The sequence below is a fragment of the Cornus florida genome, unplaced genomic scaffold (genome assembly GCF_030987335.1).
Source record: "Cornus florida cultivar Cherokee Brave unplaced genomic scaffold, ASM3098733v1 CherokeeBrave_3.0.0_Hap2_Chr09, whole genome shotgun sequence".
Classification (NCBI taxonomy): Eukaryota; Viridiplantae; Streptophyta; class Magnoliopsida; order Cornales; family Cornaceae; genus Cornus; species Cornus florida.
The window spans coordinates 19,096,269-19,120,833 of record NW_026775579.1 but is presented as its reverse complement, the minus strand read 5'-3'; the positions used below and the strand labels follow the sequence as shown (position 1 = coordinate 19,120,833).

General features: G+C 38.6%; 1 protein-coding gene across 1 annotated transcript; it reads right to left on the bottom strand.

Annotated features, from left to right (window-relative positions):
• Nucleotides 1–6,086: 6,086 nt before the first annotated feature.
• On the bottom strand, nt 6,087–9,598 carry LOC132272396 (G-type lectin S-receptor-like serine/threonine-protein kinase LECRK1). The gene is made up of 3 exons (XM_059773554.1): nt 9,477–9,598; nt 9,130–9,242; nt 6,087–7,081 (listed from the first exon to the last, which is right to left on the bottom strand). Exons 1-3 carry the CDS (start codon nt 9,596–9,598, stop codon nt 6,087–6,089), a joined length of 1,230 nt encoding a protein of 409 aa, XP_059629537.1.
• Nucleotides 9,599–24,565: the final 14,967 nt, after the last annotated feature.

Sequence of the window (24,565 nt, the reverse complement as noted above, 5' to 3'; positions counted from 1 at the left end):
GTTGTAGTCATAAAATGTTTATCCCATTAGGATATGTTGATAGCACCTATACTCTTGTTGTAGTAGGTCTAGTAGTACTGTAATTTCGGATAATTGTTAAATTTTTTTTAATTATGAAACAACAATTTCAAGATTATGGAGGGCATACCCCTAATTGAACAGAAAAAAAAGAGAGGCTATGATACAAAAAGAAATTCCCAAAAATAATAACAAAAACCAGTACAGAAAATAGAAAAAAAAAAAAAAAAATCAAAGAAAAAAAAAAAGGAATAAAGAAATTTGAGCATTAGAAACTAAACAGGCTAAAAATTGACAAAAATCTCTAAGAAAGAATCACCCATAATTTCTCTCATTAGCACCATTAAACTCCAAAAGTAAGACAGCTTTTCTTAATATCCTTATTCTTTATTCTTATTCAAACATATCATTCTTAAGAATTATATAGTGACAATCAAAGAATAGTCTCATAAGTGTTGTCGCAAAGTCTCACTACAGTGTTTCCGCTCACGAGCATCATTGGGTTCCATGTGCTACTGCCTTTACTCACCAAAAGTGCTCTTTCGTTTATGAAAATTCGTAACAAGGACATTTTCAACAGAGGTATAGCATATTACTTAATTGTCAAAATTGAAATAGAAATTACTCATAACTTTAGTTTGAATTCTATAATAATAATTTTTTCAGGCATAATTTTGATAGTAGATATTTGATCAATATTTTGTTTCATTTTGTACAAATCCATGTTATAATTGGCTACATATTTGAGGAGCTATATATATATATATATATATATATATATATATATATATATATATATATATATATATTATTTTTTCATTTTCTTTGACGAAATTAGCAAGGTGTACATATGTATGAACCTAATAGATTATACAATATAACATTAGATATTCTTTTATATTAAAAAGAAAAATCTACTAAGACATCAACTGAAAGAAATAAATATATACATATTTTCTTTCTTGAATGAAAGAAAAATATATTACATATTACAATTTTTTATTTATTTTTAGTTGAGTTTTAGTGTTACTAGTTTGGTCCTCAAGATAACATTCCTGGGTTAACCCCTACCTACTCAGTTATGAAGAATGAACTTAAATATTTTAATCAATTAATCACCAAATATCTTTGGCTTTCTTAAATTATTTATTTATTTATTTATCACAATATGATATGTTGATAGCACCTATACTCTTGTGGTACTGGTCCAGTAGTACTGTAAATTCCGACAATTCCTTTTTTTTATTATGAAACAACGATTTCAGGATTATGGAGGGAATACCCCTACAAAAAGAGATTCACAAAAAAAATAACAAAAACCAGTTCAGGTTAAAAAAAAAAAAAAAAAAAAAAGAGCAATCCAAACAAAACAAGCTAAAATGATGATTGAATGAACAGGTGATTTGAAATGATTGATAGAGTAAATGCTCCTTGAATGGTATTTCAAATGTTTTCTCAACGACGAATCTTACCTTCTTCAATGCATGCTCTTAGATAGAGTGTAGAGGTAGATGAGAGGCATTAATTGTCCAAATATGACTGTTGGAGATGGTTGCTCAGCATTAAATAAGAGTGTAGCCATTGGTAGTATTTATAGGAGGCCAACAACTTTGATTCAAACCATGTTGGTTGATTAGTGTTTGAAATCCTTTATATAACCCCTTTTTATCTTACTATGCTCCTTTGTGTTCTGTTCTGTGCTTACTCAACTTAAGGAGATGCCATTTAGGAATCCTCTACTGAGCGGTGGTGCTCACCCCTTATCTTAAACATTTCCAGGTTATGACAAAAAGGTGATCAATGATGGACCTTCACATGTATATTTAGGGTTGACGAGAGCTTCATTTGTTATTCTTGTAATCGAGGCTTAATTTATGTAATTCTTTTGTAAAGTGATGTAATTGTGACTGTAAAGACTTATATGTGTAACTTCTATTCTTTTGGATTGTTTTCAATGTAATTTGGATCATGTAAATGAATTTGACTAAGTGTTATGATTTAAAATCATAAATTGATGTATTAATTTCTTATCCAATATTTATGCATGCTTGTGAGTTAGGACAGGGGCAAGAAGGTCCAAAAAAATGACCAAACAAGTGTTTGGGATCACGAACGGGAACAAAAGGGCAAAAAAACCCATTTTTGGCTTACTTGAGCGCTCGGTGTGCATGCTGGGGTGCCTAAGACACACCCCGAGCACCCTCAAGGTGCCAACTGAGCACTCCGAGGATGCCCATCAAGCGCTCCGAGGGTGTCCACCGAGCGCTAGAGGCATGCACTGTCCGAGGACGTCGACGGAGTGCTCCATATTATAAATTAGGTACTATTTTTTTGAAAGTTTTTCGTTGGCCACGAGTTTCAACGTATGGGTCCCACACGGTATTTAGGGGGCTTAGATCACTATTGCCTCGTCAGAATGCGAGTGGATTGGTCCGGAATGACATTTTAACCTTTTTTAGCCCTAAAATGGGTGACATCGAACCAAGTAGTTTTCTTTCATTTACAAATGAACCTAAGTGACTAGATATGACCTAGATTATAGTTGTAAGGTCCCTAATGCGTTGCATGGTCCAAAAAGACCAATTTATCCTTGTAACCCTAATTGGTCCGATTTGAGGATGGAGTTGATTCTTTCACCCGTAAGTGAACCAATTGGATTAGTAATTACTATTATGGCATTATCATAACCTTTAGTACACTGTATTGGTCAGAAAGACCATTTTACCCTTGAGTGTTCTCGGGTCTGGTTAAACTCTGTTAGCGATCCGACCCCCGAATTTGGATCGTTACAAATCTAATATACAAGTGTGAGAAAGGACCACATTGTCCTTGTTTATACATGCTGATACACACTTTTGAGTAGCCCTTAATAGTCACAATATACACATACATGTGTATATGTATATATGTAAAGCATTATACACTTGAGGCCAAAGAATGCGATTCTATCATTATCTTCTCTAAGCAGGACCACTATGCACGTGTCAGCTACACACAAAATTACAATAATGCCCTTACAGTTGCCATTTGACAGACAAGTAAAAAAACACTGATGTAGCATTTGAAGAACATGTGGTTGGTCTGTTATACTGAGAAGATGAACTCAAATGAATAATGTAGCTTCTCAGGTAAATGTAATATGAACCCCAGGATGTGTATAAAGTCAGAATTGCCCTTAAGAAGGACTGTGAGTAAACCATCTGTGCTGAAACAGAATTTACTGAGCTTCAAAGGCTGTAGTGCCTTCTTAGATAAATTCTGTGAACAATGTGCCTTTATCAATTAGACTTTGAGCAAACATCCATAAATCCCTTGACCAATATACCACAATAGCCTTTGACTATACCACAACATATAATACCTTGAATACTTTTGACATTGATATTGAAAGACTATAGTACCCCTGCCAACTCAGTTGTTTTGTCTTGTAATATAACAAAAAATCATAGCTCACATTGCAAGGCACGTTCATCAATCTTATCCACACTTGGTGGTCAAGAAATGCATTTATGTATATATACACTCACTTCAGGACCATAGCCACATGTCGCACCTTAGGCTCTGAGCATAAAGACATAAATTCCCTTAGATATGCCACTTGCCACATAATTCACAAAACTGTTGCTGAAAATGTAAAACTTGCAATGGACCTTAATTCTGTGATGTTCAATACAATGCAGCATACTAGACAAGTGCGAAAAGGTCCAATTCAACTATGAAAAGACATTAATGCCCCTGGATAAGCCTGTAACTAATTATCACACCTTGAACCTCATAAAAAACCAGAAACATGCCTTATAACTGAGTGCCAAACACAATGTATGTACCATCCTTAAGCTTTATGAAAATATATCACAAGTTAGTAAAAGACTAAACTACCCCTGTGAGATAATATACACCACTAAGCACAACAGGAATAGTGATGAAATAGCACGGCAGCCTTGAAACACATGGATTTGACATTAAAAGGGCAAACACAATGAAACACAAGGACCAACATAGTTCTTAGGTCAGCTAAATTGTATGGAACAGATTATTGTGCAATGAAATAGAAATACGAACAATGCATTCGTGTAGTGAAAAATGAGGATGCTACGATGGATGACGGGAATAATTAGAAGAGATAAGATCAGTAATGGATGAGTGAGTGGAGAACTAGAAATATCGTATACTAATAATAAAATTAGAGAAAGTAGACTTATGTGGCATGGTTATATAAAATATAGACTCAAAGATACACTGGGTAGAAAAGGATTAGCCCGCAAGGTAAACGTGAAAGAGACAGATCAAAACTTACATATGCTAAAGTAATTAAAAATATTTTAAGGAACTAAATATTAGAGAAGTAATGGTATATAATAAGAAAGAATGAAAAAAAAGAGAACTAATGTGGGTCATTCTTCCATATGGGGCAAAGGCAAAAATATGATTACATACATTTGTATGATTCACCTACCAAATTACTCGTAATATATTGAGCTATGCCCTACAATGAGGCTTATGTATTATATATAATAGTACAATACTTAGATTTGAGAACTTTTGTTATGCATAGAAGTACTTATTATGCATTGTAACAGAGAAGAACTCTATTTTTTTTTATTGTAGGCATTTCTATTCAACAGAGTTACATATAACAACATTAAACAGAAATGAGCAAGAAAAGGAAACATACTTTGAAGGATCTTATGTTGATACTTTATCAGATCATTGATTACAAAGCATCTGAGAAATAACCATCATTGTGGTGCCAAGCCTTACATGAATTAGATGACACTGAATAAAGAAGCAAGGCTGGGAGGAACTGGTACTTCTACAGTCCCTTCTAACATCAATACAACCTTCTTCATTGAGGGACGGAGTGATGGCTCATCATGGATGCACCAAAGTCCAATCCTGACCATCCTTTCCAATTGTTACTCGTCCACCTCTTCCTCGCGAACCAGCATTCTCAACTTATTTTCCTCAAAACAGGTGTACACCCAGTCTGCAAGGACCACCTCATTCTCTGGAACATTCACATCAACACACTTGCGTCGACATATGATCTCCAAGAACAGAATCCCATAGCTGTAAACATCTACTTTCGCAGTTATGGGCAAGTTCCTGTGCCACTCAGGGGCAACATATCCCCTTGTTCCTCTGATGCCAATGAATGTCCTGGTTTACTCCGGCATCAGTAGCTTTGCCAATCCAAAGTCTGCAATTTTGGGGCTGCAATTGTCATCCATGAGTATGTTATTGGGATTTATGTCACAATGAATGATCTATTTGTTACACTCCTCATGTAGATATAAGATGCCTCTACCTATGTCAAGAGCAATCCGAACTCTTTCATCCCAATTAGGTTTCATTTTTTATTTGAAGAGGAAGTTTGATAATGAACCATTGCTCATGTAGTCATACACCAAAAGCCTATTGGATCTCTCATGACAGTAGCTAAGCAACCGAACTAGATTTCTGTGATTGGTTCTCCCAATAGATCTCATCTCATTACGAAATTCTTCTTCTCCTTCGGCTACAACCTTCTCCAATCTCTTCACAGTAATGACCCTCTGCCCATTCGATAAGACCCCTTTAAAAACTGTTCCAAAAGCTCCCTGGCCCAATTTTTCTTTGAAGCCACTGGTTGCTTTTTCAAGTTCATCGTAGGAAAATGATCGCAGGGTTATATCTTCAATCAATCCATCATCCCGTTTACAAGGAAGCTCTTTGTATGCCCAAATGCGATGTCTATATATAAGAACAGTGGCTATTAGTATAATAACTGAAAAACTAAGACTTGCAATACCAATAATTAGAATGTCCATTCGCAGGTCTTTCTTGGAAGATTTGGGAACCCGATTAGCTGTAGTGGTGGTTCCATTCCAGCCGATCCCCCCAGTGCCTACTTTGACAAGAGTTGCAGTGGAGTCATCTACTTATCTCTTCCCAAATCTCAATGGAAGTTTTTGTTTTCTGCAGTCCTGGTTTTGAAATGTGGCGGCTTCGCAGTTGCAGTCCTCTAAACAGGCCTGTTTACAACCTTCTTTGGTCATGGAAAAAAAAGTAGAGTACGCGCTATCCTCCTAAATGGCATTATCCAATTCATATATGGTATAATTTATGTTTCCATTCTTGAAAACATAACTCTCTGTGCTGAAATTCTGGTTGCAACCCAAATTCTTTTGCCCTTGATTAATGTAAATAAAACCAGGAGGACAAGTGCAAGAAGGCTCTTGATCCATGAGAACACAAAACCCATTGATGCCGCACATGCCTTTAATATCACACCTATCATCTGGTGCAGACCACTCAATTGTCCAATTACTATTCAGATTCAAGCTATAAGAATATAACCTCCATAACCCATCTGCATCCATCGTTGAACGGAATATCTTCCCCATGGATAAGTTCCCACCATTGGTTATGTTCTTTATGTTGGTACCTGTCTTATCAAACACATACAGAAGGCCATTTCCATCAAGAGTTAATGTTGCATTGTCTCCTGCAAAGTATGTATCTCCTGCCCAATAAACAGCTTCAGGTCCATCTGGCAAACCTACAGGATACATAACAAGGTTCCCATCATACTGCATCTTTACCCTGTAGTTCCCAATAGAGTGATCAGTCTTCGAGACACCAGAAACCAGTTCATCCCTAGCTGGTAGGAGCTGTCCTGGTAAAAGTGTGTTTGTTGGATAATCAAAGCTTTGCCAGATGATCTTTGAATCAGAATTATAGAGGACAAAGTTGCCTGAATCAAGTATGGAAGTTGATGCAACAGACTGTGAAGCATTGACAAAGGGTTGGCCTCCACCTAGCAATTGTTGCAAGATGAGCTTACCATCAAGAGTCAAGGTTAATGTAGCATTGGTGGAGATTGGTGGATCATCTCGGTTTGCTGTCCATACAACTGTTTTTGGGGGAATTTCAGCAAACCAGATGCCTATAGCAAAGCCATTGTCTTTTGGGTAGAATCCAAAATCCAAGCGGCCAGAAAGTGAGACCAAGGATGAATTGCTAATGGGTGATAGAAAAGAGCCTATGCTCATGTTGGTGTTTCTTTGTTGAGCTGTTGCAGCTGAAATTGCAGGAAGGAAAAGAAACAAAAATATAGAAGCCATGATCAAAATATATGACATGTGTATATCTATATTCTCTGTATATGTGACCCTTCTCTATGTATATATATGTGTTTGCTATCTCCTCTAATCTTACAAGAGGAAATGGTCATTGGACATTATCCAGGTTGTAGTTGCAACTTGCAAACAGAGTTATTCAAATTCAATCATTCATCATATTTTATGTAGGTGTCAATTTCACATTTTGAAACAAGCGTGCTTCCAACCCAAACTGTCCAAAAGGAAACAGACACCCTCATAAATCGACTAAGATTCTAGGAGCCTATAGCATTGCCACAAAGATGAGTTTTTTTATGAAATAAGCTCTAGAGGAGTTTCATACTCAATCCCTTGTTTTTTTTTTCTTTTTTCATTTTTTTTTGGAGGGGGGGGGGGGGGTGGGTGAGGAGTTTCATTCTTGAAAAGGATTTAGATTTGTTTAAGATGGTAAGAGTTTTAAGAATATGACTAGGAAAACATGGTTAACAAAAGTTTCTCTATTCTTTGACAAAAACAATTGTTGAAATAGAGTCTTACCTCAAATAAGACCTAAAAGACTTGGTCACGCTTTCTGTTTCTTCCTATCATCATTTTCCACCGTAAAGAATCACCATAATATATCTCAACATCAACTGGGCAACAATAATGAAACACCTACACAAGCAATCGGGATCAAAAGTCAACCCGCATAAAATAAGCATATACAAGGCAAACCCCACTCTCTTTGAAGCACACCACCTACATAAACAATCAGATCAAAACTCAACCCACATAAAATAAGCACAATCAAGGTAACATTTGCTCTCACAATCCCCACTCTCTTTGAAGCCATCTACTAGTCTTGTTATCTTTCACCTTGCCCTAATTCACATAAAAGCATCTCTAGCTCAATTGAGGATCACACGTTGAATATATTAGTATTTGTTGAATTCAGCTGCTTCTCTCAATTAATCCAACATAAACAGTAGCAGCAAGTATGAGCCCTTAATCGAGCTTTTAAATAAGCTTCGAAAGTGTCTTACCTTAAGATTCGTAGCAGCACATTTGTAAATAAATCCCACAATATCAACCAAACAGCTGAAAAATAAATTGCCTAAAATAATGGTAGTTTGGGTACAACAATCCAACTGTTTGATCCTGTAATTTTACCTTCAATCACATATTCATTAACTTGGCATGTGCATGGTTGAATCTCTCTTTGTTCTAGGAATATATATATATATATATATATATATATATATATAGTGATAAAAAATAAAAGGGTAAATTTCACTCAGACCCCCTGAGGTTAGGTCATTTTTCAGCTAGATGAGAATTTTGGTTTCAGATTTCGCTTGTATTTGAATTAGTGGTTTAACATTTCACTTACACCCCAAATGTCAATTTTTGGCAGGGTTATAGTACTTTTGAGATGTTAAATGACTATGCTACCCTTTGACCTTCCATTGACTATTTTTGTGACGAAAATACCACAACATACACCTTCCTCTTCTTTCTCCACATACCATCATCATCCACAGTTCACGCCGGACAAAACCACCGCACCACTCCTCAAAATTACACACACATATATATCTATATAGAAACATATATTTATATATATATATATATACACACACAAATAGTATATATATAGATATATACACACAAAATTATTAACATATATAGAATCATAGATATATACACACATACAAAACAGACAGGGGCAGTCGGCCCGATTGATGATGGGGATTTGGGTTGTGGATTGGAGGTGGAGGTGGCTGGGTGAGGTCGAAGAGGTGTAGGTGGCGACACTTAACTCGCCAACCTCCCAACCCTATTTAATTCGCCTCCCAACCGACGTCGATCTCAAGACCCAACACCACTGACGCCACTCCTCCACCGAGAAGAAGCACAGTGCCCAGAAAGACCCAAATCCTATCTATCACCGATTCGATTTGCCGTTTTGAAAGGCCTAAAATACCTCTTGTCAATCACTATATAGTCCTTCCAATTCAACCCAACGTACCCAAACGCCACTTCGTCGCCACCACGTAGTCGTCGGGGCTCTCCTGCTGTAGCATCATCCACATCGCCTCAAGGAGCTTGGCTTCTCCAGGCTTGCTCACTGCCATCACCTTCCTAGCCGTGCACATCCATTATCGCCATCAATCATTGCTGCTATAACATCGCGAGCCACCGTCTTCATCACGGCTGAGTTCAGTCCAGCCAATTCCATCGCCCTTGCTCATAACAGCCGTGAGATCTTGTTGGCCGCCCGCCCATCGCCGGATCCATCGCCACCGGTGGGTTCTTCTCCATCCACCGATCTTCTTCTTAATGGCCAAGTTTCAAACCAGCATCCTCTTCGCCCACCTTCGCCGCAAACCACTAGCCGAGCCCATCTCATCCGCCGTCCACGGCCGAGTACGTCTCCTCCGGCATCCACGGCCAAGCCCGTCTACACCGACCGAACCAGCCCGTCGTTGCATCACCATCAGTCCAGCCGAGCTTCATCATAGCCAAAGCCACCGCTGAACCAATCGAGCTTCATCACCGAAATGGGAGAGCAGCGTCGGCGGGCGAAGACGACAGTGTAGAGGAGACCTGAGAGGACGCTGGCGTTGATTCCGTCGGATCTCCGTAACTCTGATCCGCCAGAGGTGTTAAGGGTGGGGCGGCAGTTGATTATATATATATATATATATGGGTCTTTTTGTCATTTAAGATTATATATATTTTGTAATAAAAAAATTGAGGAAAAATGGTCAATTCACATGTATCAGATGCTAAAAAGTAAATTGGGATGTAAGTGAAAGTTAAAACCAAAATTCTCATCTAGTTGAAAAATGACCTAACCTCAGAGGGTCTGAGTAAAATTTACCTAAAATAAAATAAAATAAAATAATGGACTCTTGCAGATGCACTTTGTGGAAAAAGAGGAAAAGAAAAAAGTAATAAAGAACGAAGGCAGCACTTACAAATTTTAGAAATAAATCACTAGAGACAGATTTCCAGTTCATTCACAAAAGGTTTTCATGAGCATGTACGAAAGTGCGTAACTGAAAGCTTTTGTCTTCTTTTTGTTTTCTCCTGAATTAACTAAAAGCTTATTAAACGACATAATCTACCAACGAACATTTAACAATTTCAAGGAGAGAAATTCATACAGCACCAAGTATGAGTGTGAGATTAAACTTACGCATAACAGCCAATTTAAATTATTTAAATCAAAGTCAGTGTGTTCCCGGTTAATATTTAGTAGCTTGTTGGTTGTTTTAACAGTGTGTTCATTGAAGTTTGCAAAGGCCGGAAAAGATTTTAAAGACAAACCAGGAGTTAAATGCATTTTGTCTTGAAATCTTTAAAGATTTTAAAGATTGTAATGACTTTTCATTATCGAGGCCACTGTTGTTATAATATTTTGTCTTGAAATCTTCGTAAGAATGAGAATCGGAGATATAAAGTGAGAACAGGAGCGTGAAAAAAGACGCGGGAGGAGCGTGAGAGCGCTCTCGGAACATGAACGTGAGAGTACCAAGCTAGAAAAAGTTGAATAAAGTTTTATGCTTCTTAGTGTGTTTTGTATTGTTCTTGGGAATTTATTTAATATCTTATTTGTCTCAAATATATATATATATATGAAACTATTCGTGAGAATATTCAGTTTCATATTGTGTTTGATTTCATTTATTTCATCTATATTAAGTTTTTGAGAATATATAAATATAAATATATTATATCAACACATATATTGTGGCCCTTGCCATTCACTATCGCATTAAGACACCCCCTCTCAATATATACGTGTCTGCGTGTGTAGATATATGGGGGAGAGCTAATTTCAATATGTATTGATGCATGTATGGATATTTTCAAATTGTATAAACGCGTTTAAAAAAAAAAAATAATAAAAATAAATAAACATAAACACTATTCATATATAGTTGTAGTGACAATCTATTAACTACATGCTAGGTACATGAATGGTGCCTTCTATTACATTAGAGTTTCATCAAATGTAATATAGTGATAGTGACTCATGTTTCAAATGAAAAGTGAGTGTTCTATAAATTAACATTACTTAGGTCACAAGCCAATATGATTGTTATCATGTCAAATTTTAGAGAAGTCATTATAATTTATCTTAATAAATATAATATAATTAGAAGTATATGAACATTGTTGTCATGTGTAATTAAGTGAAACTTTAGGGCAAGTCATTATAACTTACATTGGTAAATATAGACATTAAGTAATATTTACATTAGTTATATCAAATACTTATTTAACTGATATATATTTAAAGTATATAATTTATTTACTTATATAATAATTCTTAACTTATATACTTATATATATATATAAAGTAGGGATATCATTTTTTTTTTTATAAGTATTCAAGTTATAAAAATTATGAATTTATTATTTTTATATGACCTATTTTCTAATTTTTTTAAAATTTTGAGCCCGCATACTTGATGGGCTGGGTTTGTAGACCACACAGGGGTCGCAAAAACAAACTCAGGCCCGCCCACTTAAAGAATTGGACGACAAAGCCCAGCAGCCTACGCAATTTGGTCTACATGCAATTCTTCCAGCAGAAAATAATTAACTCCACGTGGTACACGGCCCAAATTTTAATTGAAGTAGCCCATTTGAATTTTGTGCAAGTTTATGACCGGACTCAAAATTGGTACAAGTATTGGATTTTAAGATATTTTCTAATGAGTTGCAAATTGTAGAGCAAAGAATGAATTTGCTTCTTTTTATGTTTTTCCTTTCAATTACTTCAGCCCAAACAGTCCCTTATTTATCTCTCATGTCCTTATTCAAAGCGAACAATTGACCTCAAATCTAGGATAACTACATAACCAACCATGGATTGATTCAATTAACCAACTTCAACCCTTATTAATCGTTTTTGTGTCCCTTTTTGGGGGGGAGGGGGACCGTGGAGTGTGCCGGTTATGTCCGAGAGTTGATTGGGGTATGCCGGTTATGTCCGAGAGTTGATTGGGGTATTTCATTGAATTCAGGACTCTTTGAAATGTAAGGGTGATCATTTTTGCATTTTTTTGTTTTTCGGGCCAGAAGGTTCCGTGTGGGACCCGCTGCCGATATTGTCGCGTACGGGATTTTGGTTGAGTCCATTTGCATTTCATACATTTTAAATTATGTGAGCTATGTAGTAATTGTGTGGTGGTGCATTATATATTTAATTGTGGTGTAAAATTGCAAATAAAAGAAAAAAGGAAAAGAAATGTTGGTGGTGGGACCCACCACTACCTCATAAGTGGTCTAGAGACCACATTTTCATTCCCACACTCTCTCTCCCCGTAAGTTTCTCCCTCTCCTTCATTTCTTCTTCATTTTTCTTTTCTTTTGGTTTCAAAACTTCAAATCTTGATTCCAACTTCATTTCTTGGAATTTTAGAGTGACGTTTGAGGGAAAACGGAGAGCACGACAAGCTCTACGTGCGAATACCAACAATTTCAGCTTTAGGCCGTCCTTTGAATTTCGAAATTTGAGACCCATTTTAAGGGTTTTGCGTAACTAAGAGGTAGGGGTTCTTAATTCATGATGTTCTTGCTCTTTTGTGAATTATACCTCCTAAATTGTTGTAAAGCATGATTGTTTTTAAATTAATTGTTCTAAAGATGATGTAAGTGTTATGTGTAAAGTTATGATTAAATGTGTTACTTAAGTTATATGAGAACGTGTTTATTTGATTAATTTTTTTGTCTAATAGTTGATCTACCATGCTTATATTGTTGTAAAACTTGTTAGAAATGATATGTGATGGCATGTGTTATTTCCCTAGAGTACTTGTAGTGTATGCACAATTGTATAGTGTGAAAGCCTTCATTTCCATGGCATTAAGAACATGACGTACGTGCATACTATGGGGCATGAATGGGAGAAATCATTTTGAAATGAAAAAGGAAATTTTGGGGAAATGTTTTGATGAATTGGTTTTATGAAAACCCGGCCGCCGCGGGGGTACCAAAGGGCCGGAGTGTTAATATAACCTAGAGGGAACTAGGGGGACTGTCCTAGTGTGGTTGAGCTAGCTGGGCCTAAAATGACGCCGCGGGGGTACCAAGTGTCAGGGACACTAGCCAATCCTTCTCTCGTGTCGCTACGAAGTCGCCAAATGGCGGTTTGTTTTAACAGTTTGAAAGCGATGGTTTGAATGTTGAAAATGGGGAGTGACATTAGCATGTATAGCATTCCATTGCATTACAATGTTTATGTTGAGATTAGTGGTTGTGTTATATTATCCCTACATGGTATGATCCCCATCCCCATTGCTCTATTCTTTGTATGGATTCACGAGGACACAGGAAGCGTGTCTTAAGTGCCATCTACTGAGCAAATTGCTCACCCCATATACTTAACATTTATCAGGATATGGTAAGGAATTGGCGAATGATAATCCACCTCAGACTTAACAGAACTTGAAGGCATTTTGAGAGCATTTTGTAAAGACTTAAACTGATTTTGTACAGCAACATGATATGCAATGTACCGACTTTATTTGGCATGTAAATTGTGTTATAACTTGAAGCTTGAATCCATTTCATTGTAAATTAAGACAATTGTAAGGACTATGCATAAACTTTATGTAATTGAATCAAATGACGTTGTAATGAGATCATGTATCGGTGTTCTTATTAATGATCATATAATAACTCATTTTCTTAATGTTTGGGACAAGTTTAAAGCATTTGCAAAGTCCTCATTTCAGTTTCCCTTCATTTCCACAAGTGCAGCTTCTCAGTATCAGGTCCCAGGCTCAGCTGAGCCATTTTGGTCGACCGAAATGGTGCATCGGTCGACCGATTCTTCTACATACTCTCGGGATCTCTTATTTTGGTCGACCGAAATAGGGTTTGGTTGACCGAACCATCTTCTTGCTCTCAAGATCTCTTTTTTTCAACTGAACTCTTTTCAAGCTCTCGGGATCTCTCATTTCGGTCGACCAAAAGGGAGTTTTGGTCGACCGATTCAGGGGGGTTGTTTCGGACGACCGAAGCCCCACTTCGGTCGACCGAAACACTCCAATCTTGCCCACTTTGTTCATTCTTTGGGTATGAACTATCCTTCACCTTGGGAGGTTGTTTGGAATCCTTGTGATTTGTAATTATGACCTTAACACTGATGTTTTGACCTTAGAAACCATGGGAAAGACTTGGACGACCTCAGCTTCGAATAAGGACCCAGCTAACGGTTCAGACCTCCGGGTTCGGGTCGTTACAAGAATGGTATCAGAGCCTTAGGTTCGAATACCTTTCGGACGACGGGTAGTGGCTTACCTAGAAAAGGGTAGAGAGTTGACTTGCATCGTTTATGTGCCTATGTGTTAAAGTGCTTAACAGTTTAAGAAGCATGCTTACATGTTACCTATTTAAATGTTTATTGTTTTGAAAGGCGTGCCTATTTGCTAAGTGCATACGTGTTTAAATTGTCGATACATGTAAATAAAGTGTTTATGTTAATTACAAGCATGCTATATGTGGTAGGGGGAAAGTATGAGGTATACTGATGAGCGCTGAAAAGTGCGTTTTTAAACCCCTTAAGCTTGAGTGTTCTAGGACCTTTATCTATCTTATTTTTTCATTTTAGTACTTATTTGTGTTTTTATCTATTTCAGGTCAATAATGTTAAAATGGGCTAAAAATGGTTTCTTAAGGCCTTTTTGGAGTCAAACTAAGTCTTGGTGAGAATCCAGAGCAAAAAGAGGTTAATTTGGAGCAAAAAGAGGCTGATCCTAAAATGCTGCCAAGTGAGATCGATCAAAGTTGGATCGATCGAAAATCAAAGTTGGATCGATCGAACTTTTCTATGATCGATAGAACTTTTTCTCTGATCGATTGAACTTTTGCTGGCAGCGAGCTGTCTTATTCTCGTGTGCGCCCAAAAGTCCACCTACTACATAGTACGAGATTAGATATTTTTGGAGCTATATTTTTGACTTAATGACTAAGAAAAGGACCTTCTATATAAAGGGAAGTGACCCATTTTGTAAAGAAGCTTTTTATCTTTTTATTTTTTACATTGTAATTTTTATTTCTCTCTCTAGCAAAGTTAGAGATTAGGGTTAGAAGAAAAGAGGGAAGTGGAGGCACATCTCAAGATCCATCTCCAGACCACTTTCTCTCTCCATTTCTAGAGCTTCAAAGAAGAAGAAGAAGAAAAGGAAGAAGAAGATGGAGCCATAATTGGAGCTTGATTCCATGACCACATCCACCTCCTCCATGATTGGCTAGATCTATACTTAGGGCTTGGATAAGCCCTAAGTCTTGTGTAATCTAAACCCTTGTATTTCTATTTTTGGGGATATGTATATATATATATTGTTGTGATTAGTGCTCTAGCCTTGTGATTGTTGATTTAATTCTTTCTTATGATTCTCTATTTTAATTACATGTTGTGTGATTATTTGGGGAATTGATCTCTACACTAGATTCTCTATGTTGGTTGCATGTCTATGTGTGATTAATTAAGGATTTAGTGATGGCTAAGCATAGGTTTTCATTGAATGGGTCTGTCAATTAATCTGATGGTTTATACTTATGCTTAATAGGTTGTTCTACAATTTAATTCATGCTTGTAGGTAGGTAGACAATCTATGCTTGCTTAGATATTCCATGGCTTATTATTGCAAATTCCATGATTCTCTAGATTGATGTGTGCTACAATTGTTACTAGTTAGCTGGGTCATGCTTAAAATTGATGGGTTGTGCTACACTTAATTTAGGTAGTCAATTCATTATTAAATTAGATGGTCCATGCTTAATATTGCAATTAGTAGTCGCATTTTGTTCACAACAATGTATTCCCCATTAATGGAAAGCAAGTGGTTAGTTACACGAGCTTAGTGGTAATTCCAACACCCTAAGTCCTCTCTTCATATCTTTTGAATCCCTATCTCTAATTAGTTTTATTTCACTTTCATTTTAATTAATTGTTTTCTAGTTTAATCAACTAATCTCTATCTTTTGCAATCTTATGATATGCTAGAGTTGAAGTTAAATTCCAACACGTATAATCCCTTGGGACGATCCCTACTCACTCTTGCTACTTTAGTAGTAGTGTTGGTAGTGGTTTTTATAAATTTAAACTTGACCCAAAAGGCTTTTCTTGAACCGCACATTCACTACATTATTTTGGCGTATAGGAACGGCCGTCGTCAAAATTTTGGCACCGTTGCCGGGGATTAACGGTTTTGGTGGAATTAAACTAGACAATAGTGTTCATTTGATTGTTTCTATTTTTATTTTATTTTCCATTATATATTCTTTTCTCTTGTTCTCATTATTATTTGTTCAATTAGGTACTTGACTACAAGGAAGGCAAACTTTGGAACTTGAAGCAATCATTGGAGCTTAAAGCTAACATTAAAATTTGAAGTTGCTTAAGGACCATTGTGAGCAATTCTTGGAACTCTTGTATTTTAATTGTTTCACTTCTTTACATGCTTGTGATAGCCCTTGTTAAGGCTTATTTTATTGCTTTATTTTAAGTCCAAGCATCGGCCCATGTGGAGGCTAATATTTTCTTGCATTTGGATTTTAATTGTTGTGACGGCCCAAGGTTTTTCAACCCTGTGCGTCAGTGATGAACCAAAAGATGACCCGATAACGGATCCGAATTGCGGAAGCAAAAGATAAACGACATCCCTAGGGACACAACATGTCTCTAGGATACCAAAGAGACCCTCAATGAGATCATAGAACCCAAAGAAAACAAATATGGAAACAAGACTTCAAAAATGGACAAAAGGAACCCAAGGGTAAAATGCTCATTTCCATCCAAAAAGTGAGTACTACCAAGCACACCGTTGGAAAGACAACAAAAAATTAATGAATTTAGACTCAAGAATCACTTGATTCGGAGTCCAGACGGCAAAGATATCAAATCTTAAAGTCGAAGGAAGAAAAACCCTATCCCGGTTCGAGCCAAAAACTGACACCCCTCCACTAAAACTTGAATAACTTGAGCTACCAAATTAATCTGAAACCCTAATTGGTACCATTGGAAAGCTTATTTCGATGTGGTTAATTTAGACTCAAGAATGGACCAATTTGGAGTTAAAACGAGGAAGATATGACAATTTGAAGTTGGAGATGCTGAACCAAGACACAAAAACACCCTATGAACAGTACTTTGAGCGCTCGAACTTAGGACTTCGAGCACTCGAACAGTACCTACCCGAGCCCAAAACTTTCTGTCCAAACTTCGAGCGCTCGAACTCCCATTTAGAGCGCTCGAACTCTTGTAGCTGCACCTGAAATACGACCTTGAAATGCCATTTTGAGGACTTTCTGGGACTTTTTTGGAAAAAGTTTGTGAAGTAACCCCCCTTAAAATCATGTTTTCTGGTCAACCATGTCAAGACCAACATTTATTTTTCAAGTGAAATACCAAAAATGCCCTTGAGGTCTCATTTAGCAAAAATATGTAAATGAATGCTACTCTAAGTGTTCATTTCTTCAAGAATGGTGTTGTGTGCTAAAGTGAACATGCACACAAATGTGAAATGAGTAAATACACATGTTCCAATAGCTCATGGTCACCTAACATGTCATATACAAAATACAACCTTTCACACCTCGAATTCTCATCATTTCATAAGACAACTATGGGATTAAACTAGCATACATGTGATATAAATGTACATGGCACTTGGCCTCATGTTATGCTTACAAAATAGACATCTTCAAGTGTTCTTAGATATACATTACACATCAAGGAAACCATCTTAGCTTCTACAATACCATACATCCATGGTATACAAAATTAACATCCAAAAAGGAAGGCATGCTAAACAAGTGCATGTCAATATACAAAAATGCTTCAAATAACTCAAAATCTTCTAAGGATGATGAGCATCCAAGAACATGGTCTCTTTACCTGAAAAATAACCCAAACCACTAGGGTGAGTAATCAAGTTACTCGTAGGAGAAGCATATGCGTATAACCTAAAGTTTCAATATCATTGCAAGATTAATATAGACGAATACAAGGGAGCATTCCACTTAACGTCTATGTTCAAGGTGTTCTAAGGGATCATCTTAAGCTAATTTAAATGTTTCTTAGCAACACAATATCAAAATAGATGTACTTAGCAACATCAAACCGCATATAACAAAATTTACAAGTTACAAATAGCATTGATTGTCAACTTGGAAATGAATGCGAAATTAAAAAAAGTAGAATCCTTGGACACCTAAGCTCGAAATTCTGCCGAGACCTCAACGGTTATTCCGGGCATTAACCCGCAGGGAAGACCACCCTAAGTGCGCACTATCTCTATTGGGGAGAACTCATACTTCCCGCACTAAAGCCAAACTCTAGCCATGTTACTAGTAACCATGTCCCAAGAGAATCTAAAGTATATATATCAAGTTCAAAACTTATATATAGATAACAAGGCATATAAACCACCTTCCATGCACAAGTACTTTGAAACCATATAAACCATGTCTTAGGGTTCCAAGTCTAGAATGACATGATAGATGACAAGTTCTTAGCATGATATTATGCATAAAACAATATAATTAACTTATCAATTTAAGCATGCCTCAACAATAAGCCATATATACTAAATGTTTACATTTTAGCAAATAGCTTCTAAAACAACCATGATTATCAATAGTAATACACTAGAATGTAGGATTTTCATCACAATAGCATAGTAATTCAAATCATTAAGAATTCTATACAACTTCAACAATCCTACTCAAGATATATACACAACATACATGCTTGATCAATGAAATCCCAAGTCAATCATAAGGATTTCCTATAGTATGCAATACTACAATTCTAAAAGCATGTGCACAATATATATTAAACCCCAAGGATTTCAAAACACTTAGAAAATAAACATACTTCCACCCCTACCTCAATAGAGAATTGTATCTCTATAATCCAAGCAACCAAGCACTAAATGGATAACAAGCTTAGGGTTAATGAAGAGGAGAATGAGAGGAAACTTTTACTAGTTAAGGTTCTTAGTCCAAGATGAATGGAAGGGCACCAAAATTGAAGAAGAAAGCTATTAACCAAGCTTTTCTCCAATGGTGGCTAGGTTAGAACTTTGAAAAACTAAGGGAAAATGAAGAGGATAAGTGAAAAATGGTGAGTGGAAGGGCTAGAGATCCTCCACTTACTATGTGCTCTTACACTACCTCTCACCACACACAATGCAGGACTAGATCATGGCCTTACACTTGTCACTAATCCAATGCCTCTTCCAAGACTTAATCCTAAGCTTACACTTGTCAACAATCCAATGCCTCTTCCAAGACTTAATCCTAAGCTTACACCTGTCAACAATCCAATGGTTACATGTGCACCAATCTAAGGCCAACACATGGATGAATCTCCACCCACCAAATGTCAAAAGATCATGGTGCCAAGTCTCTTCACCTAAATGCCAACAAATGGCTTCATGAGAGTGTGACACTTGTCACACTTTCCAAAAATTGCAAAATGGTCGTTTTTCAAAATATCTTCTAAAATAAATTGCAAAAAGGTCCCTCAAACGAAAAAGAATAATTTTGCATAATTACACTAAAATCCCAAAAGTTATGTATAATTACACTAAAGTAAGCATTCATGCCCTTTATGAAAAATAAAAGCAACTAGCATGCTTTTCAACAAAAGTGAAAATACCAATGTCATGAAAATCAAGTATCATGAATGCATGCAAAACCGGAATCAAATCCGAACACCCGAAGTGAGGTTAAGCGAGGAAAAACGATAAACGAGTAAAAGACGAAGAAAAGAAAATCACCAAAAATGAAAAAGGAGGAAAAGGTCCGGGTCATTACAACCTACCCTCCTTAAAAGGATTTCGTCCCCGAAATTGAGCTGTACCTGAAAGAGAGAACAAATGGGGATACCGAGAGCGAACCTCCTGCTCGAGCTCCCAAGTAGCCTCCTCAACGCCGTGATGTCTCCACAAAACTTTAACCAATGGGATGGTCTTGGTCCTCAAAACCCGCTCCCGTGAATCAAGAATCTGGACTGGACCCTCCTCGTAGGTCACATCCTCATCAACAACAACATCAGTCCACCGTAAAACATGCGATGGATCCGGCTCATACTTCCTCAACATAGATACATGAAAGACGTCATGAACTCTATCTAAGTCTGGTGGTAATGCCAAACAATAAGCAACTTCACCAACGCGCTCCAAAATCTGAAATGGTCCTATGAACCTAGGAGAAAATTTGCCCGTCTGTCGAAATCTCAGAAGTCCCTTCCGTGGAGAAATCTTCAGAAAGACGTGGTCCCCTACCTCAAAAGACAAGGATCTCCTCCTCTTATCAGCATAACTCTTCTGTCTGCTCTGAGCTGTAGCCAACCGTTGACGAATCAACTTGATCTTCTCTGTAGTCTCAATGACAATGTCGGGACCCAAGGCGACTGTATCACCTACCTCGGTCCAACAAACTGGAGATCTGCAAGGTCTGCCATACAACGCCTCAAAAGGTGCCATGCCAATACTGGTCTGGTAACTGTTGTTGTAGGCAAACTCAACCAAGGGTAAGTAGTCTTCCCAACTACCCCTAAAATCCAAAATGCAAGCCCGTAGCATATCCTCCAATATCTGAATGGTACGCTCTGACTGACCATCAGTCTGAGGATGGAATGCCGTGCTAAAGTGAAGCCCTGTGTCAAGAGCCTCTTGAAAACTCTGCTAAAAGTGAGACGTGAACCTGGGATCCCTATCTGAAACAATGGATACTGGAACCCCGTAAAGCCTGACAATCTGCCCCACATACAGTCCACTAAGTCTCTCTGCATCGTCCGTCACCGCGATAGGCAGAAAGTGAGCCGTCTTAGTCAATCTATCAACAATGACCCAAACGACATCATTCTCTGCCTTGGATCTCGGAAGTCCCGTAACGAAATCCATAGTGATGTGCTCCCACTTCCACTCTGCCACTGGTAGTGGTTGCAACAAACCTGTTGGTCTCTGATGCTCCGCCTTCACTTGCTGACAAGTAAGGCATTTAGCCACGAATTGAGAAACATCCCGTTTCATACCCTTCCACAAAAACTGTCTTCGTAAATTGTGATACATCTTCGTACCACCTGGATGAATTGCGAGTCAAGAATGGTGAAAATCCTGAAGAACATCGTCACGACAAGACAAAGGGACAAACATCCTCCCTCTGTACCTGAGACCACTGTCTGAATGCAAAGTCCAACCCTCTACATTCCCGCCGCCTGAAATCTGATCGTGGATGGACTTCATCTCCCCATCCTCTTGCTGTGCCTCAATAACTCTGCTAACAAGAGCTGGTTAAGCCACAAGGCTAAATAAAATAGCCGGTGAAACATCCTCATACAATTGCAAACCAAGATCTGCAAGCTCTTTTAACATCTTCCATCGGTGAATGGAAATGCTAGCTAGAATACCTCGTGACTTCCTACTCCATGCATCCGCCACCACATTGGCTTTCCCCGGATGATACTGCAACACAAAATCATAGTCCTCCATGAACTCAACCCATCTGCGCTGTCTCAAATTCAAATCCTTCTGAGAGAAGAGATATTTGAGACTCTTGTGATCGGAGAAAACTTTGAACTTCTCCCCATACAAATAATGTCTCCACCCCTTAAGGGCAAAGATAACTGCTGCTAACTCCAAATCATGTGTCGGATAGTTCAACTCGTGAGTCTTCAATTGTCGAGACCCATAAGCTACCACCCGTTCAGTCTGCATCAGAACACAACCTAAACCTTCCCGTGAAGCATCACAATAGATCACATAACCCAAACCATGTTCAGGTATGATCAAAACTGGAGCTGATGTCAACCTGACCTTTAACTCCTAAAAAGCAAAATCACAAGCCTCATTCCATATGAACTTGACTCCCTTGCGAGTAAGTCGAGTCATTGGTGCCGCTAGACGAGAGAAATCCTGAACAAATCTCCTGTAATAGCCGGCTAGGCCAAGAAAGCTCCGAATCTCAAACACTGTCTTCGGCTGCTCCCAATCCATTACAGACTCCATCTTTGACGGATCCACAGCAACACCGCCCCCTGACACGACATGTCCAAGGAACTTCACCTCCGGTAGCCAAAATTCGCATTTCTCGAACTTGGCATACAATTGGTTATCCCTAAGGATCTGCAAAACTGCTCTCAAGTGATACTTATGCTCTTCCCTTGAAGCTGAGTACACGAGAATGTCATCAACGAACACCACCACAACCTTATCAAGATAGTCACTGAATACACGGTTCATCAAGTCCATGAAAGCTGCTGGAGCATTGGTCAAACCAAATGGCATCACCAGAAACTCATAATGGCCATACCGTGTACGAAAAACAGTCTTGGATATATCCTCATCCTTAACCCTTAACTGATAGTAGCCCGACCTCAAATCAATCTTCGAAAAGCATGTCGCTCCCTTCAACTGATCAAACAAGTCATCGATCCTAGGCAAAGGATACCTGTTCTTGATCGTAGCTTGATTCAACTTGCGATAATCGATGCAAAGTCTCAAAGACCCATCCTTCTTCTTCGCAAAAAGAACCGGTGCTCCCCATGGTGAAGCACTAAGACGAATAAAGCCCTTAGCTTTCAAATCATCCAACTGACCCTTCAGTTCATCAAGTTCTGCTGGTGCCATACGGTACGGTGCCATAGAGATGGGTGCCGTGCCGGGAATGACATCAATGGCAAAAACCACTTCCCTTAAAGGAGGTAACTCTGTCAGTTCCTCTGGAAAGACATCAACAAACTCCTCAACAACTGCCGGAAGAACACGGCCTAAACTGCTATCCTCGTCAACTAGCAAACTAGCCAAGTAGGATCTGTGGCGACTCCAGTCACCGATGCTGAAAACCATTGCCGGGTGGGAATCGCTCCGATCTCCCACAAAATGGAAACAATCTCCCTTGGGAGTGCAAACAGACACCCTCCCACGGAAGCAATCGATCGTAGCCTGGAAGAATGACAACCAATCCATCCCAAGAATGACGTCAAAACCCATCATGTCAAGAACAACAAAATCGAACTCCAAAGTCCGTCCAGCTATCTTAATAGCACAACCTCGACAAACACGATCCAAAGACACTGGACCCCCTACTGGTGTGTCAACACAGAGAAAACTATCCCGAAGTGTGACCTCCAGACCCAATGAATGTGCAAATGATGCAGAAATGAAAGAATGGGATGCACCGGTATCAACAAGAACTCGTGCCCAAGAACTAAAAACTGGAAAGATACCTCAAACTGAAGAGGTGCCTGCGGAAGCATGCACCTGTGGAAGAGCGTAGGCTCGTCCCTGAGTCCTTGAGCCCTGTTGTGAATTGCCCTGATAGCCTGACTGATGTGTAGAAGCAGTAGGTGTAGAATCTCTGGCTAGATAAGTGCCAACTGGCGCCACTGCCTGTGGTGCCTGAGGAACTCTGAAACCAGACTGAACCACTACAGACTGTGCCGGTACCGTCTATGAATCTGTGCCCCCACGTGACTTGTTCAACAACTTGTGACAATCCTTCCTGAGATGACCTGGCCGCTTGCAATAGAAGCAAGCTCCCTGCCCTATTTTTGTAGAAACTGAAGTCTGACTGGCCTGTGCCCGAAGTTGTGGGCAACGAGGCTTGATGTGCCCCGGCTGCTGACAATGGTAACAAACCACTCCCTGGGTTGATCCCGAAGATACATGAACTGTGGGTGCAGAATGATTCTGCTGTGATGCCCCCTATGAGTGAGTACTGTTCCCTACCTTAGCCTTCTTCCACTAACTCCCGGAAGATGATGGATTATCTCCACGAGGCTGCTTACGTGAACTCCTGATCCGTAACTGATCCCGTTCCTCTGCTTTAGCTAGCATTGCCCTCTGAACCACCTCTCGGTAAGTCCTTAAATCAAGAATTGAGACCCGTGGCCTGATATCAAGATGTAGCCCATCCTGAAACTTCATTGCCCTGGCCTCGTCTGTTGCAACCATATCCTCGGCATAACGAGAGAGAGAAGTAAAACGTGTCTCATACTCAATGACACTTATAGTGCCCTGATAAAGACCTGCGAACTGTGTCCTCATCTCCCGCCTCATAGCCCTAGGAAAGAAGCGCTCGAAGAGCAAACCCCTGAACTCATTCCAAGTCATCAACTCAATATTGTGGACATTGGTCATAGACCTCCACCAGATATCTGCATCCCCCATGAACAAAGAAGCAGTCAAAGAAATCCTCAACCTGTCTGTGGGTACCGCCATACTGTCTAACTTGCGAACCATAAGGTCCAACCAAGCTTCTGAGACTAGCGGATCTGAACTCCCTGCAAATGGATCAATCTTGACCCTCTGAAGTCGCATAAAGTACTCTAGCGCCTCATTGACAATCGGTGCCGGTGCCGGTGCTGGAATCTGTATCCCTGCCACCTGTCTGAGTATCATCTCCTGTAGGGATTCAGCAATTCCCTGAGT